General features: G+C 38.1%; 1 protein-coding gene across 1 annotated transcript in view; it reads left to right on the forward strand.

Moving 5' to 3' along the window:
- Positions 1-18,319, forward strand: part of mgat4b (alpha-1,3-mannosyl-glycoprotein 4-beta-N-acetylglucosaminyltransferase B) — a 99,369-nt gene that overhangs the window by 45,521 nt on the left and 35,529 nt on the right. The window contains exons 2-4 of the mRNA XM_051859919.1: positions 13,689-13,868; positions 14,615-14,758; positions 16,846-16,979. Coding sequence (XP_051715879.1) covers positions 13,689-13,868; positions 14,615-14,758; positions 16,846-16,979 — 458 coding nt within the window. The remainder of the gene's footprint in view (positions 1-13,688; positions 13,869-14,614; positions 14,759-16,845; positions 16,980-18,319) is intronic.

The raw sequence follows: 18,319 nt of genomic DNA on the forward strand, positions 1-18,319 counted from the left end.
CAGTATAGCAGATACTGACATAAAATGCATATAAATATAAATATCTGCCAATAATGTCTTAGTAATATGATATTTAAATGCTTAGTTGTATGATCAAAGCTCTGTAGTTTTAAAGGGGTCATGAACTGTGTTGTTTTATTGTTTTATAACGTTTCCTGGGGTGCTTATAATGTTAGTATGCTTTTTACATCAAAAATTGTCATAATTTAGAAATAAAAGGTATTTTTTCCTACCCTGATTTGAACGCTCTGTTTTAAGGGGCGTGTCTCTATGAGACTTCAGTGTAAACGCCCACTGCTGTGATTGGCTGACATCTTTGCATATGAAATAGCTAAGTATTACTTTCTCGAAAACTTTTAGCACATTTTTACTATTACAGCTCTCAAGGATAGCTAATCGTGAAAAGTGTTGATTATAACATTACATTTAGATCTATGGCATTATATTTAGATCGCAGCATGAAAGGTTGCAGTGATGAACATTGTAGTCGATCATTGCAAATCAATTTCTGCACACTAACGAATGCTTTCATCATCACTAACAGTGCAAACTCGATGTAACTAAGAGATTTGTTGAATAAAACGGGAGTTTTGGTTCGAGTCCAAAACTCAGTCACTGATAAACTTGCGCTGTTTGATTGACAGCTCCAGTGATTGCAAAGGGAGCGTTCTTTGATCACTTTCTATATATAATTTAATCACTGTTTAAACAATGTGAAGTTGAGCGTTTAGTCACTGGTTTGATTTACTGACACACAGACAAATCTATGACAGGATCAGTCATACTCTGGGTCTGGTGTCAATAAAAGCTTTTATTGGACTAACAAGGAAGTTTTCAGTTCTGAAATTTACATGATATTCTTATAGTACGATGATCTCTTATATATCAAAAGCTCAAGGAAAAGTTGATTTCTCAATTCATGACCCCTTTAAAACATATAATGCAATACAATGATGATTGAGAGATGAACAAATAACCCTTCCTCAAAAGCCTGCTGATCTTATTTGAGACTCATGATTTTTATAATAAATGATGTCTGGATAATCAAGTAAACCTGCCTCAATCCAGTTGAAATATTACTAACAATATCAAAGTTATTCTTATGTTCACTTGATAAAAATCAGCAGAAGGACACGTGAAGTACAAGCTGAAGGAGGATGTTTGTACAATTATACTAATTAATTTTCTGCAAATAAATGCTCTAAATGTTTTTACTTGAAATTTCAAAGAAATTTTGTCAGTAGTTTATAGAATTAAAAAAAAGTTAATTTTACTCAAACGCATACATATGTATGTGTGTGTGTGTGTGTGTGTGTGTGTGTGTGTGTGTATTTACTTGTATTAGGGCAGTTATTGGATGAAGCTGATGCTGTTGAAGGAGTGTGATGGATTGGGTTTGTGGTAAAACTGATCTCCGGTCTCTTCTCATGGGCACTGCCTGTCTAATGTTGACCGTAATCACGTCATCTGTGTGGTGAACACGTCATCGTTCAAGAGCTTCCCGGCACTGCAAACTACAGGACACACACTCAAGACCTGCTGCTGAAGTGTGTGTGTGTGTGTGTGTGTGTGTGTGTGTGTGTGTGTGTGTGAGGATGTGGTTGTGTGCATTTGCAGGCAAACAGAAATTAAATGAAACCCCTGAAGTGCATGTAAAAACTTAATTTTACACATTGATATTATTCATATCCAATTTATAGCAGTTCTCTATGACAACTTTTGAGAACAGGTGCTTCAGATTCACTCACACACACTCCTGTTCCTATTGCTTCATAACAGAGTTTACAGCCTCATAATCAGCCTCACGAGATGAAACAATGAACACGGCTCGTTAAAAGTGTGTGTGTATGTGTGTTTGAAGAGCAGTTTAGACTGGATTTGAGAGTGATTTGATAGCGGCTCTTTTAGTTGTTTACTAAGCTGGATTAGAGCTGATGGCTTTTATACTTAACTGTGTGTGTGTGTGTGTGTGTGTGTGTGTGTGTGTGTAATGATGTGTAAGTGAGTGTGTTTGGTGCATTAGGAAGGTTATTTTCATTTGGAGGATGATAATGTGGAGATGATTATTCTGCTGAGTGTAATATGTTACTCTGTTAGATGTGTTAGATCACTGTTATTGGCTGTTCTGTGTGCCAGTGATGATTCGTTCTTCCATATTTCAGACCAAATTTATTATTAATCATTTCCTAATAAGTCTTACAGTATTACCACAAAATTAAAGGGTTAGTTCACCCAAAAATGACATTTCTGTCATTAATTCCTCCCCCTCATGTCGTTCCACACCCTTAAGACCTTCGCTCATCTTCAGAACACAAATTAAGATATTTTTGATGAAATCCGAGAGGTATCTATAGACAGCAATATAATCAACACTTTCAAGGTCCAGAAAGGCACTAAAGACATCGTTAAAACAGTCATGTGACTGCAGTGGTTCAACCTTAAATGTTATGAAGAGACGAGAATACTTTTTGTGTGCGAAAACAAAACAAAAATAACCACTTTATTCAACAATCTCTTCTCTTCTGTGTCATTCTCATACGTTGTTTACATCCAGCGCTTCCAGGTTCTACGTCAGAACGCCGACTCATTATTGGCCGGCTCTATCACACGCATGAGTCACGTGATCAGCTTTGGCCAATACTGAGCCGGCATTCGGACGTAAACACAGAAGCCTTCACTGTGCTTGCTGCGTAAGGATAATGACACAGAAGAGATTGTTGAATAAAGTTATTTTTGTTTTGTTTTGCGCACAAAAAGTATTCTCGTCTCTTCGTAACATTAAGGTTGAACCACTGCAGTCACATGACTGTTTTAACGATGTCTTTAGTACATTTCTGGACCTTGAAAGTGTTGATTATATTGCTGTCTATAGATACCTCTCGGATTTCATCAAAAATATCTTAATTTGTGTTCTGAAGATGAATGAAGGTCTTACAGGTGTGGAACGACATGAATTAATGACAGAAATATCATTTTTGGTTGAACTAACCCTTTAAAGCTTGATCTGTAGCAAAATGCAGCTAATCATGTGAAGGTTAGGTCGCACCAATTGAATAATGAACTACATATTATTTAGTGGATGTATTTTTGTGATCATTATTACTAAATTGTATTATTTGTTGAACACTGATGTGTTTATCATGTTGCTGTGATGCCTGTATGGTAAACTGCTTGCATTTTCCTCATTTTAAAGTCTTACACATTTAATCAATTAGCAGGCCCTTTTATGCAACGTAATTAAAAGCAACGAGCCACGAGAGTCTGTGCATTACACTGATTTTACTACGGTTAAAGAGGGTTGCAGGCTTTAAACACGCTGATTTATACAGCTGTGATCGCTCATCGCTGTCTCATCATGACATAACAACGTCACATGATGTGTTTCATGCTGTTAGATCGATCTGTTGTCTGTGTAATGTATCCTGAGAGAACACCCACCGCTACTGAATATCGTACTGAATATCAGCACTGCTGCCGGTGTCATATTGTATTTTAGGCCTGACCATTTGGATTTATTTCCTATTTTGAGACAGGTTTGACAACTTAGAGATGGTCAAAAGTAGTCCACCATGCACACTAGTGTGTTTGTGATCAGATTCACTACTTAAACCCACTCTCATCTCGTTCACTCGTGTAAATGTGAGCAGGTTCTGTACTCGTTTATCTGACTCCTGCACTTAACCCTCACTGACCTCATAAACTCATACAGCACCAACACAAGCATGAAGAAATCATATTTTATTCAGTTTTTCATACATATCTGATTCATAGGATTAGTCAGAGCTCTCTCTCTCTCTCTCTGTCATGTCATGTAGAGTCTCGTTTCATAAAGCACTCAGTGAAGACATGCATGATGAAGACCAAACTATAGTTTCTATTTTTATATGATAAAAACTCTTTTGGCAGGAGCATCTTCAGCATGCCATATTGTGTTGTTGCCATGTTTACCTTGCGTAGTTGTTCTGAAACATTTATCAAGAGTATTTTTAGACGTGGATTAATGTATTTCTCTGTCATTATCAACACACTCCATGATCATGGAGGGATTCCCAAGATAATACATGGAGAAAGACAATCACCTGAGTAAGTGCCATGTGACTAATCATGGGAAATAATGTAGTGACAGCACTGATGGGCTGATGGCACCTGAGTACTTTGCCAAAATATACAGTATGGCAACTTTTTACTGCCTGTCAGTGAAAGAGTGATGGTTGTTTCTGCATCTTCTGCTCCATCATCCACACACTGAGCCTTCGGCATTGCCATGGAAACAAATTATTTCTGAGTTTCTGAGTTCTTGGACGTGAACTGAGCTCCTCAGAGCAGAATCTGTCGTCTTGTGATTACGGTAACCAATGTGGCGTAAACGAAGCAATGTTTCCTCACTTAATCAAAAGACAAAACAAGAAATTAAAATAAGTAAATGAAGCTTTTCTTTAGGACCATTAAGAGTCCTTTTCAATCATGACATTTTCATGACAATTAAACACATTTCCACCACAATTCTCATTGTGTATTAAAGGTTTTTTAATTAATGTTGAGTTATCACACACACACACACACACACACACACTGTATTACACATAATGAGAATCATGAATACAAAAGCACTTTTATGTATATTGATTTGTCAAATGTAGGGCTGCAACTAATGATTATTTTGATAATCGAGTTGATTTGTTTCTTTGATTAATCGGGTAAGAAAGCTGAATTAAATGTGTAAAGTAATTCTATTACATGTATACCCCGTTACAACAGTCCCTCTGTTTGAGCTTACAGGACAAACCTTTATGCAAAATGGAAATGCTCACATGAGTTTCTAACATTTACAGATAAGGATATAACTGTGAAAGTTTTGCATAAGGAAAAACGCGTCTCAAACACATGAAACAACACATGCCTGACAGGGCAAGTCGCTTAAACTATAAGCTTATGAGTTTGTTTGAAGCACATGATATAATGTTTTGGGTCATTCACTTTACCCACATCAGCTCTTTCTGTGTCTCTGCTGTTTTCTATTTGTGTTTTGTCCATAGAAATATATTCACTACTGTAAAGTGAAGGGGTTTCACCAACTAATCGACTAGTCGATTTTATCGTTCTGCCATGACGCTTTAAGCTTGACATCGACTAGTCCCTGATCATGACCTATAGAGGGCGCAACAGGATAAAAAGTCCAACTTTACACTCCATATTCTACAGTTAAAGGGTTCACCCAAAAATGGGTGAACTAAAAAAAATTCTGTGAAATTTCTGTCATTTATTACTCACCCTCATGTCGTTCCACACCCATAAGACCTTCGTTCATCTTCAGAACACAAATTAAGATATTTTTGATGAAATCCGATGGCTCAGAGAGGCCTGCATCAACATTTAACACTTTCAGATGCCCAGAAAGCTACTAAAGACATATTTAAAACAGTCATGTGACTGCAGTGGTTCAACCTTAATGTTATGAAGAGACGAGAATACTTTTTGTGCGCCAAAAAAAACAAAATAACGACAATATCTAGTGATGGGCGATTTCAAAACACTGCTTCATGAAACTTTGAAGCTTTACGAACCTTTTGTTTCGAATCAGTGGTTCGGAGAGTGAGAGTCACATGATTCGTTACATCATAAGTGTTTTGAAACTTCAATAGTTCACGTGACTTTGGCAGTTTGATACACACTCCGAACCACTGATTCGAAACAAAAGATTCGTAAAGCTTCGAAGTTTCATGAAGCAGTGTTTTGAAATCGCCCATCACTAGATATTGTTAAATATTTAGTTTTTTTGGCGCACAAACAGTATTCTCGTCGCAAGGTTGAAATACTGTAGTCACATGACTGTTTTAAATATGTCTTGAGTAGCTTTCTGGGCATTGAAAAAGGGAGTGTTATTGCTGTCAATGGAGGCCTCACTGAGCCATCGGATTTCATCAAAAATATCTTAATTTGTGTTCTGAAGATGAACGAAGGTCTTACGGGTGTGGAACAACATGAGGGCGAGTAATTAATTTTTGGGTGAACTAACCCAGTAATGACAAATAAATGCATAATCCGAGAGCGCTCCACAAGAGATGTTTGATTATACCATCTGGATGCTCAATATTAATAATTTAGTCATTTTAACTGATGGAAACTGAGAGTAAAAGTGGACTTCTTATAAAGGATTTCTTATCCTTTTGCGTCCTCTATAGGCCATGATCAGCGACTAGTCGACGTCAAGCTTAAAGCATCATGGCAGAGTATTAATGTCGACTAAGGGGCCTTTCACACAACACGTTTTTCTATTGCTACTTTTCCATTGTTTTACTATGTGAACGCACTAGACGGACGTGTTTGACCACTCATCAATGTCAGTTCCAAAACAGTGGACCAATCAGAAGAACTCGGAGGCAAGTGAGCTTCTGTTTACAGTAGCAAGTTGGCATGGCAACTGTTTTTTTGTTTGTTATTGTCGTTATTGCATCACGTATCAAAAGCACGTCTCTAGACACTCGTGTTCTGCACTGTGCATCCCTGAGCGCCACGTCCCGTGTTTTTAGACACAAAGACGTGTTCTGTGTGAATGAGCCCTAATGGATAAGCGTGAGCGGAACACTTCACAGTGAGCACAGTGAGCTCTCTCGAGAACTGAACGCACACGCTCCGCTCCAAGGCAGATAACACTGAGCTTGTGTTTGTCCTCTGGTGTCATAAAGTGAGGAGACGGAGAAACACTCTTCCTAAAACTCCATTGCTCCGTGTGCTACAACAAACGGCTCCTGAAGACAAAAAAGCTGATGGCGTGTAACTCCGGCGTCCTTTTCACATGCACTCTGTGTGCCGTCTGCCATAGATTGATATGTTCAGACACCAGTCACTCCGAGGACGTTCCCCATAGCGTCTACACCAAGATGCAGCGTCGAAGTTCCACTTCGAAAGGAAAGCAGAATTTCACGTATGAGTGCTTGAACACAGTTTTTCTGCAACCCTTGCCTTTCTTTTGGGTGAACCTGAAATGAAATGGTTTGATTATTTGTGGCTGACTCTCCCTCTGAGACCTGCGCACTGCTGCTCTGCCCTGTGAAAATGTCAGCCGGTCCGTTTCTGTGCGCTGGATCTGAGCTGACCCGTTGTACCTGGCCTTTCAAATGATTTCTGTGTGTGACCTCCACTGACACACAGAATACACCGCTGCAGCAGTCAGGACTTTCTGTTTTCAACATTTACTCCTTCATTCTCTTTATTGGCCTGTTAAAGACGCTGGTCATCCACATACAGACTCAGAGTTTCCGTATTCTCTGTGTAAAGATAGATCATTTATAGGACTAGAGTGCCAGTGCAAGAGGATCGTGTTTAATACGTCATTGTTCCTCTCAAACTGACGGAATCATCCGATTTCAGGATCTGTATGGATTTTGCCCATTATGAAAAAGTCAGGCAGGAATCCAAGCCACTTTACAAAATGAAAGCAAAGAGAACAGGCCAAATGAAAGACAAAAATATACTCAATAAGATGGAAATTGAAAGAGTCAAGGGGATTTCTGACAGCTTCAGAGATATTACATGATACTGTCTAGACATTCACACACACACACACTCGCTCACACACACACACACACACGATCCTTCAGAAATCATTCTAATATGCTGATTTGCCGCTCAAGAAACATTTATGATTATTATCAATGTTGAAAACAGATTGCTTCAGATTTGTGAGGAAAACATGAAACATTTTTTCCCCATTTGTAACATTATAAATGTCTTTACTGTCTGTTTTGATTCATTTAACGCATCCTTACTGAATAAAAGCAGTAATTTATTTAATGTATGTGAGGACTAGAACAGCTTTTTCATGTGCAAGCATCACTCATTTTCTCCAGAAAATGTAAAAATCTTTGTATGGTAAAGTATGATTTTCTTTTAGATTTGTCTCAGATCATTTCAGAAATGTTCAAGCTATCCAACACAATGAAATGAGCTGAAGATATTACGATAATTATAATGATCTAAATGAGATAATTAAGCACGTGGGAGATTAATCTTGGAGAACGCCCAATGAATGCTGTTTTAATTAGAAGACATTTCACAGCAGAGGAATTATTTTTGTGAAGCTTTTCATGCATTCTGGCATCATTTTTTCTGTAATGAATTTCAGGATGGATTAATTTTGACCTGCTAAAGATAGAGGCAGAAGAGAGTGTTGAAATCTGGGAAGTGTTTCATTACGACACTTTGTGAGCTTTAATAAATAACAGGAAACACTTTCTTTCATGCTTTCATGTCAAGCCCTTTATTTTTCCTCTCCTCTGATTTAAACCAGCACATTTCTATGAGAGAAGGAAGAGATGTTAGAGCCGAATCAAGCTGGAGGCTGATGGGAGTGTGAGTTTTGACCTCTGTTTGTCTGGTCACACACACACACACACACACACACACACACACACACGGTCTAAAAGAGCAGGTGTTCTCACAATGTCATAATGGCCGTGATTATGCTGTTAACTCATTTTGACGACTAAACCAGGCTAAGCACCCTCACATTTCCACATCTCTCGTCTGAGTTTGTTCGCTGTGACAGCAGAGTTTGGCGAGATGTCACGGCTGTCTTCTCTTTTAATAAGATGAACGCAGACACATGCGCTGCAGCAGGGACAAACACACACTGTTGTGTGTCCAATTTACACCGAGTCATGCTGAGCTCCATCAAAGACCTTTTTAAGCACGTCAGGACACTCGGCCATCTTCATAACACGCTAATGCAGCTGTTTCCGGAAAAGTACAGCTTGAATATGGAGGGTGAATCTTATGAAATCTGTCAAAAACGTGTTCAGGACATATTTTACCAATATTTTATTCACAATAGGACATAGATAACATAACTAATGTTTAACTGAGAAATTTTACACTTTTATCCACTAAATGAGCTCATTTCAAATTTGATGCCTGCTACAGGTCTCAAAATAGTTGGCACGGGGGCAACAAATGGCTGAAAAAGCAAGACATTTTGAAAAGATTCAGCTGGGAGAACATCTAGCAACTAATTAAGTTAATTGATATCAGGTCTGTCACATGATTAGCTATAAAGGGATGTCTTAGAGAGGCAGAGTCTCTCAGAAGTAAAGATGGACAGAGCTGTGAAAGAGTGCATAAAATGATTGTGGAATACTTTAAAAACAATGTTCCTCAACGTCAAATTGCAAAGGCTTTGCAGATCTCATCATCTACAGTGCATAACATCATTAAAAGATTCAGAGAAACTGGAGAAATCTCTGTGCGTAAGGGACAAGGCCGAAGACCTTTATTGGATGCCCGTGGTCTTCGGGCCCTCAGACGACACTGCATCACTAAATGGGTCCAGAAATACTTCCAGAAACCACTGTCGGTAAACACAATCCGCCGTGCCATCTGCAGATGCCAACTAAAGCTCTATCATGCAAAAAGGAAGCCATATGTGAACATGGTCCAGAAGCGCCGTCGGGTCCTGTGGGACTGTTTCAAAGTGGAAAAGTGTTCTATGGTCAGACGAGTCCAAATTTGACATTCTTGTTGGAAATCATGGACGCCGTATTCTCCGGGCTAAAGAAGAGGAAGACCTTCCAGCGTGTTATCAGCGTTCAGTTCAAAATCCAGCATCTCTGACGGTATGGGGGTGCATAAGTGCATACGGTATGAGCAGCTTGCATGTTTTGGAAGGCCCTATGAATGCTGAAAGATATATAAAGGTTTCCAGACAACGTCTGTTTCAGGGAAGGCCTTGTGTATTTCAGCAGGACAATGCAAAACCACATACTGCAGCTATAACAACAGCATGGCTTCGTCGTAGAAGAGTCCAGGTGCTGAATTGGCCTGCCTGCTGTCCTGATCTTTCACCTATAGAGAAAAATATGTCAAAGACGACCACAAACTCTTCAGCAGCTGGACACCTATATCAGGCAAGAATGGGACCAAATTCCAACACCAAAACTCCAGAAACTCATAACCTCGATGCCCAGACGTCTTCAAACTGTTTTGAAAAGAAGAGATGCTCCACCATGGTAAACATGCCCCCGTCCCAACTATTTTGAGACCTGTAGCAGGCATCAAATTTGAAATGAGCTCATTTTGTGCATAAAATTGTAAAATTGCTTTGCTTTGTTTTGTTTAGGGATGCTGCGATTTGATCGGTTATAGATCTCTATCGACCGATAATTGCTTCTAAAGACTCGATTGGCGATCTGTTGATTTGCCGATCTCAGAAACGGATCTAATGCTGACGACACAAAAAGACGTCTTTTTAAGTCTCGTCAATTTAAACATTCAAGCATTCAAAGTACACACATAAAGCAGTACCAAACTGAGTTCTTTTCATGGCTAATTGTGCTTAAATGGTCAAATACACACAAATGTTACAGTCTTGGCGAGTATTCGCATAAAACACATGCGTTTTCATTCTCAACTGTTTACGTTTACACATAACCGACTGTGAGCAGTGCATTAGATCTGTGCATCAGCTCTTAAAGTGACAGCAGCCTAATAAACCTGCTGCCGTCTGTCATTAATGTTAAAGGTAGGGTAGGCAATTTCGGAGAGGCTAGCAATAGCAAGCTAGCTTTGAAAGCATGAGATCATGTGATTGCCCCATTGCAAAAACAAAATTTGTATTGCGTGATCAAACATTTATGTGAGATAATTGTATTTTTTTTTTTTTGTGAAAATGTGTTTAAAAATGCACTCTAGCTCACCCCTAAAATTTAAAAAATCCCCCCAAAAGAGTCACTTAAGGGATCAATTCCCCCATTTTACAAATCGAAATTCAGGCTGTAAATTAATGTCTGAATAAATCCTGATCGGAACATCACTATAAATAATGCTAAATGATAAAATGAAGGCTTCAAATAGATCCCATGATCTGTGTCGACCGATTCTGCGTCCGGTGATTTCATATATTTTTTTTTGTTTTTCTTTGTTTATTGTTTTGTTTTGCATTTTCTTCTTTTTTGTTTTGCTTTGTTGTCAGAATTTGGGGTAAGTGTTCTTTTATTGTCATTAAAATGGCTGACGTGACGGTGACCCAGTGTTCTGGTGTTGTAATCCGTCTGTGATGATAGACGCGTGTCGTGTTGTAGTACATGTGTAGTAGTGTATGAAGCACACACTCGGTCTCAGCAGTCATGGAGTGTAGGGATCACAGTGAAGAAGTCGTCAGTACAGCAGTAGATTATCTCACTCTACAGGGTATTATATGTACCTCTCCTCCTCGATCTGAAGTGTGGATTGGATTGCACTTGTGTGGAGCGGTGTAATTTCAGATTACAGAAGGGCTTTGGACTCTGATGGCATTACGGTGTGTGTGTGTGTGTGTGTGTGTGTGCGCTGAGAGTGGGCATCTCTCCCAGAAAAAGCCTGCCTGCTCAGGATTATCCCGCAAAGCATAAATCCTTACGATTCTTTCTTTTCTAGTGAGTGTTGAGAGTAAAGAAAGAAAAGAAACGAGCTCAGTCAGCTGGGAAAATGAGAAGTCTTATATACCAGCAGTAGTGTCTAGACTTAAAGGTGATGTTTGTCATTTTTTAATGTTAAGATACTTTCCTCTATCCCGGCTCAATGCCCAGAGACAACTGTAAGTCAGATATTCATAGTCTGAATAAACACTGAGACTGTGCGGAGCTTTAGAAACATCCCGGCCAGCCCAACACAGCCAATAACATGAGTTTGGAGCCGTGAATGTTTGTTTTACTGGCCAATAGTAATTATTTGTGTGTTCTCTGGTGATGGTGGTGTTACACACTTCACCTTTAACTGTTCGTTCACTGACAGATTTTGTGGTTTTCTGACTGAAAATTCATTTACAATGTGTCAATGTCACAAAGAATACCTTACTGACCACACTTACTTAAGTCAGTCAGCCACCAAATATGTATCTGTGTGTGTATTTATTTATTTTTTAATATTTTGATAAATTATTTTTTATAACAATAAAAATAATTTATGTGTTTATTTTAAATATTTTGATAAATAAATTATTTATTTATTTTAAATTTATTGATCAATAATTTATTTTTTTTAAATATTTGATAATAAATTATTTTAAATATGTGGATAAGTAAATTATTTAATAATTATTTAAAATTTGTTGATAAATTATTTACTATTAATTTTATATATGTTAACACAAGTTATTTATTTATTTTAAGTATACAGAAAAATTAATTATTTTTAATGTTAAATTTTTGTTAAATTAATGTTAATGTTAAATTAATGTTTGTAAATTTTTTGATATGTAAATTACTTTACATTTATTTTAAATATGTTGATAAATAAATTATTTATTTATTTTAAATATGTTATATATATATATATATATATATATATATATATATAATAATTTATATTAGCAAATAATTTATAATAAATAATTTATAAAAAATAAATATTCTTATAAATAAATCATTTATTTATTTTAAATATTTTGATAAATAAAAACATTATCAACATATTTAAAATTAATTTATCAACATATTTAAAATAAACAATAGCCTATTTATTATAAATGTTGATAAATAAATTATTTATTTAATTTAAATTTGTTGATCAATAATTTATTTTTTTTTAAATATTTTGATAATAAATTATTTATTTTAAATATGTTGATAAGTAAATTATTTACTATTTATTTTAAATACGTTAACACATAAATTATTTATTTATTTTAAGTATACAGACAAATAAATTATTTGTTTTAAATGTTTTAATAAATAATGCATTTTAAATATATTTAAAATAAACAAACTATTTATTATAAATATCTTAATAAATAAAATATTTTATTTTAAATATTCTGATAAATTATTTATTTTAAATATTTTGATAAATGAATTATTAAATAATAATTAAAATATAATAATTATTATTATAAGTAGTAGTAGTAGTAGTAGTATTTGTATTTAACTTATTAGTAGTAGTATTTTTATTTAACTATTAGCCAAAATTATTTGAGACAGTTTGATCATACTAAGAAGTTCTTTTACTAGCAGCGTCATATTAAAAACACTGAGCATTAAACATTGTTATAGAGAAATCATCTGAAGGCGAATGCTTATGACTTTTAAATAGATCAGTGCTATTTAAGGGTATTTTTCATGTGGAAAAACTTGCATAGTTCTCTTCATGTGTTGACATCTGATCTGTGTTTGAGGCTCGAAAGAGCAGAGTTGTGTCACTGACCATGTGTTGACCTCTGGGGTCGGAGCATCGATCGGCCGTTGGGAAAGGTTATGACCCGAGACATGGAGAAAATGGGCAGCCTCACTAAAACACTTGTTTAAATGTCATGAATGACTGGCTGGTTACACGACACCAGTTCCACTCTCTCCGCGTCGAAAGAAAAACAGTGTTTAAATGTAAACGAGTGCAGTTTCAGCCCTTTAAAGGGCACAGAGAACAAGAGAGGGAGAGGCTTGAAATATCCCCTCATTTTTTACTCTTGTCATCCTTATTACCATCTGAAAAACAACCGCTATAAATGTAGGCCTGTGAGAAACATGCTCATATTTTCTGTTGAATTATTGGCTTTTGTTTATTGGAGCATAACATAAAGGTTCTTTTGACTGGATAATTGAATGCTGTTATGATAAATTATAAAGCGAGACGTTGATGAAGTGTCTAAATCTGCAGCTTTTCTTTACGAGTGTGAGGCTTAAAACCACCAATTAGTGTTGTTCTCTCTCTTGTGATTGTAGGTAATGTCGTAGACATCTACCAGCGTGAATTTCTGGCGCTGAGAGACCGTCTGCACTCCGCGGAGCAGGAGAACCTCAAACGCTCCAAAGAGCTCAACCTGGTGCTGGACGAGATCAAGCGAGCCATCGCTGAGAAACAAGCGCTGCGGGACATCAACCGCACCTGGAGCAGCCTGTCAGGTGACATACAACAGTCTCTGTATCAACCAATCATTGCCCTCTGATTTTAGTGGTGGAGTTAAAGGGTTTGGATGTAAATGTGTCTGCAGTACACAACCACCCTATAATGGTGAAAATTCACCCACTCCTTGTTTTATATTCCCCATAAATAATAAACAGTGTCATAAAAGGAGTTGTTCGTGTTTTCTATACAGTGTAACAGGCCCCTGCCTACGACTCTCTCTGCCCTATTAGCTTAGCTCCGCCCCTGAGTGAGCTGTACACAGTCCGCCATGTTTATCTCAACGAGTGGAAACACAAGAACGTCTCAGCGACAATGTAAATGTCCCGTTGTTGGCTGTATCAGTGAACTTTTCCATTGCTTTTCCATGTAAACGTGCTAGACGGATGCGTTTGACCGTTGCGCTCGCGTCTCGCGCAAGAAACAGCGTTCTAAAAACGCAGCGCTCAAGAAGTTTAACTTGAATTTTCCACTGCCCACGTCTCACGTTTTTAGACACAAAGACACATGTGCGAATGGTCCCAAATCGGAGAAAAAAGGTCAGTCTAGTGAGTTTACATAGAAAATAATGGAAAAGCAGCGCAGAGGAAAGCAAAAACACACTCTGTACAGTGTCTTTATAGGGTTAATATGTGTGTTACTCCAGTAGCCGCAAAGTCTGTTGATCCAGGATCATGTGCTAATAGTCTAAATCAGTCGACTGCGACAGACACACATTTATGTGTGACAATGTCGTCTCTTTCAGATGAGACCAAGCTGAAGTTGTGGAACGTGACCAGCAGTAAGAATGTTCTTCAGCTGCCCAGCATCTTCCACCATCTGCCACACCTGCTGGCCAAGGAGACCAGCCTCCAGCCGGCCGTGCACATCGGCCAGGGCCGCACCGGAGGTTAGTGTGTGAAAACAACCCTGTCATGAGCTTCTCGCTGTTGTGTTACCTTCTCCTCCAGGCCTGTGTAGTTATATGGATTCCACATGAAATATGGCTTTAGTTCCTCCAGTGATCTGCAGCTGTCACCAGAGTTCATGCGATACTGTTGAATTTCAGAGAAGGAGGAGGTGGGAACCGGTGAACAGTAAAAGTAACTTTAATCACAAGATAAACAAACAACAAAGCGAAAGAACTGAAAACTTCCTTGTTAGTCCAATGAAATCTTTTATTGACACCAGACCCAGAGAACGATTGATCCTGTCATAGATAGGTGAAACTTCGCCTCCGCAGAAGAAATCAACGCCTACTTCATCATTACAACGTTAGCCCCGCCCACTGGTGTGTTAGTGAGAGGAGGAGGAGAGAAGAGCGATACAGGACTAAAATAACATTACCTTTCAAAGGATCCTAATGCTAGGAATATGCTTATTTATTTTCAACAATGTGAATGTCTCAGTTGAGCTTTATTTATTTGTATTCGGTACATTTCACTGTGGATTCTTTGGTAAATCAATCGCATTTCGGCGCAAACAGACTTTTACGATATGGACTCGACAGTAATGCAACAACATGTCAGTAACTGTGTTCATTCTGATGTCTGATCTGATATTAATGATTCATGTACAGTCTTTGTCTGTGTGTCAGTAAATCAAACCAGTAACAAAATGCTCAACTTCACCTTGTTTAAACGGTGATTAAAATATATATAGAAAGTGATCAAAGAACGCTCCCTTTGCAATCGCTGGAGCTGTCAATCAAACAGCGCGAGTTTATCAGTTTATCACTCACGCTAAAACTCCTGTTTTATTCAACGAATCTCTTAGTTACATCGAGTTTGCACTGTTAGTTATGATGAAAGCATTCGTTAGTGTGCAGAAATTGAGTTGTAATGACGAGATCACTGCTTTCATGCGCTCAACAACATGTCTGTGATCGACTACAATGTTCATCACTGCAACCTTTCATGCCACGATCTAAATATAATGTCATAGATCTAAATGTAATCTAAATGTAAATCAAACCAGTGACTAAACGCTCAACTTCACATTGTTTAAACGGTGATTAAATTATATATAGAAAGTGATCAAAGAACGCTCCCTTTACAATCGCTGGAGCTGTCAATCAAACAGCGCAAGTTTATCAGTGACTGAGTTCTAGTCTCGCACCAAAACCCGTTTTATTCAACGAATCTTTTAGTTACATCGAGTTTGTACTGTTAGTTATGATGAAGGCATTCGTTATTGCGCAGAATGATGCGATCACTACTCTCATGCGCTCAACAACATGTCTGTGATCGGCTACAATCTTCATCACTACAACTTTTCATGCCATGATCTAAATATAATGTCATAGATCTAAATGTAATGTTAAAATCATCTCTTTTCATGATTAGTTAACCTTGAGAGCTGTAAGTGATGTCATCGTCCAGCTCAGTTCAGTTCTCATATGATGGTGTCAATGCAGGCAGATCAATAATATTATTGAATATTAAGTGTCCCCGACTAAGGAAGCAAAAGAAGAACCCTAAAGTCCAACAGGTGACGGAATGGAGAAAACCCCCCAGAAAGAAACCAGACTCAGTCAGGGGTCTGTATGATTATGACTGAGTAGCAAAAACGTAAATTTCATTGTCTGGGTCTTTGCGATCCTCTTACCCCATATCCGCCAAACTCTTTTTATATCATCACTCCTAAAGCGTATCGTCTCTGTCTCACTCATGAAGAGATGTAGTGGCCTCTCTCATATTGCTCTCCGTCTCCTGTCCTGGCTCTCGGCCCAGCGGTGTCTGGCCTGTCTGAGTGGACGGTTCTCTGGGGTTCTGTCCAACACAGCCTCGGCCCAGTGGGGAGGAGATGCTCTGTTATCCTGCAGGCTCAGCGGGAGCTGCTCTTCATACAGCTTTAATTAGGATTGAGCGCTAGAAATGCAAATACAGTCACTGCCGCTCTACAGGCTGGTCTGTGTGTGTGTGTGTGTGTGTGTGAATGTTATCTGTCAAGAGTTAATGCACACGGGGCTGATTAGTGCATCTCTCTCTCTCTCAGTGTCGATAGTGATGGGGGTGCCCAGTGTGAAGAGAGAGGTGCACACCTACCTGACGGACACGCTGACCTCGCTGATGTCAGAGCTGAGTCCGGCCGAGAAGGAGGACTGTGTGATTGTCGTCTTCATCGCAGAGGTAAGATCAAAACATTCATGGATCTTAAAGGACATGGATTAATTTAATGAAGGTGTAGCATTTTCCTTATGAGATCAAGAAATGTGACCTGGTGTTGTGTAATCATTTATCATAATTTTGATTAGTAACATCAGTGTTCAGCTTCTTGGTTTAAAGTGGTATATACAAAGTGAAGGTAGATTACTTTATTAGTGAGTCACTGAATCATGCCAATTCGTTCAAACTGCTGATTTATTCAGTATATAAACAAGTCTCTTTATGAGTGAGTCATTGAATTATTCACTGAGCAATTCGTTCAAATCGCTAATTCATTCAGTGTGTAGACGAGTCTCTGAATGAGCAAGTCATTGAATCATTCACCGACCGATTCATTCAAAGTCCTGATTCATTCAGTATATAAGCTGTCTCATTTTGAAGGCTGCGTCCTCCGGAGGTTGCGTTTGTCGCCTGCATAAGTCATTCATATCAGTTTCATATCAGTAAACTGACCGCTACATTCCAAAGTCATTAAGAAATTACAACAATTTATGCTTCACTAGGAATAACGGTCAATTTTATAATGGTTACTGTTATGAAATAAGACATGCTTTATGACATATGCGGCCAACAAATGCGACCTCCGGAGGATGCAGCCTTCGAAATGAGACACAGTTATAGACGAGGCTCTTTATGAGTAAGTCATTGAATCATTTACTGACCAATTTGTTCAAAACACTGATTATTTCGGTATATAGACAAGTCTCTTTATGAGTCATTGAATCATTCATCAACCGATTTGCTCAAAATGCTGATTCATTCAGTATATAAACATGTCTCTGTATGAGTGAGTCATTGGCTGAATCCCAAATGGCACACTTCTATGCACTTTCGATCTTGTGGCTGCATGCGTTTGTCTGTTAAGTCCACGAGACCGTAGTGTGTCCCATTCATCATTTTAGGTTTCAGAAGGGTGTTTGCAAGCGCCCTCTTTGCAGCCGCTATGCGCCCTGGATGCGCACTTCAGCTGAGCCCGCAAGTTTGCGAGCTACACAGAGGACTTTACCCGGCAGTCAAAGCGGCATTACGTCACAAAAGTGCTGACTCAGAGCAAGACCGTGAGGGTTTAGGGTGCCATTTAGGATTCAGCCATTGAATCATTCAAAGACAGATTCATTCAAAATGCAGATTCATTCAGTATATAAACACGTCTCTGTATGAGTGAGTCATTGAATCATTTACTGACCAATTTGTTCAAAACACTGATTATTTCAGTATATAGACAAGTTTTTTTTATGAGTCATTGAATTATTCACCAAAACCGATTCATTTTAACGTGCTGATTCATTCCGTATATAAACAAG

Source organism: Ctenopharyngodon idella, chromosome 14 (assembly GCF_019924925.1).
Source record: "Ctenopharyngodon idella isolate HZGC_01 chromosome 14, HZGC01, whole genome shotgun sequence".
Classification (NCBI taxonomy): domain Eukaryota; kingdom Metazoa; phylum Chordata; class Actinopteri; order Cypriniformes; family Xenocyprididae; genus Ctenopharyngodon; species Ctenopharyngodon idella.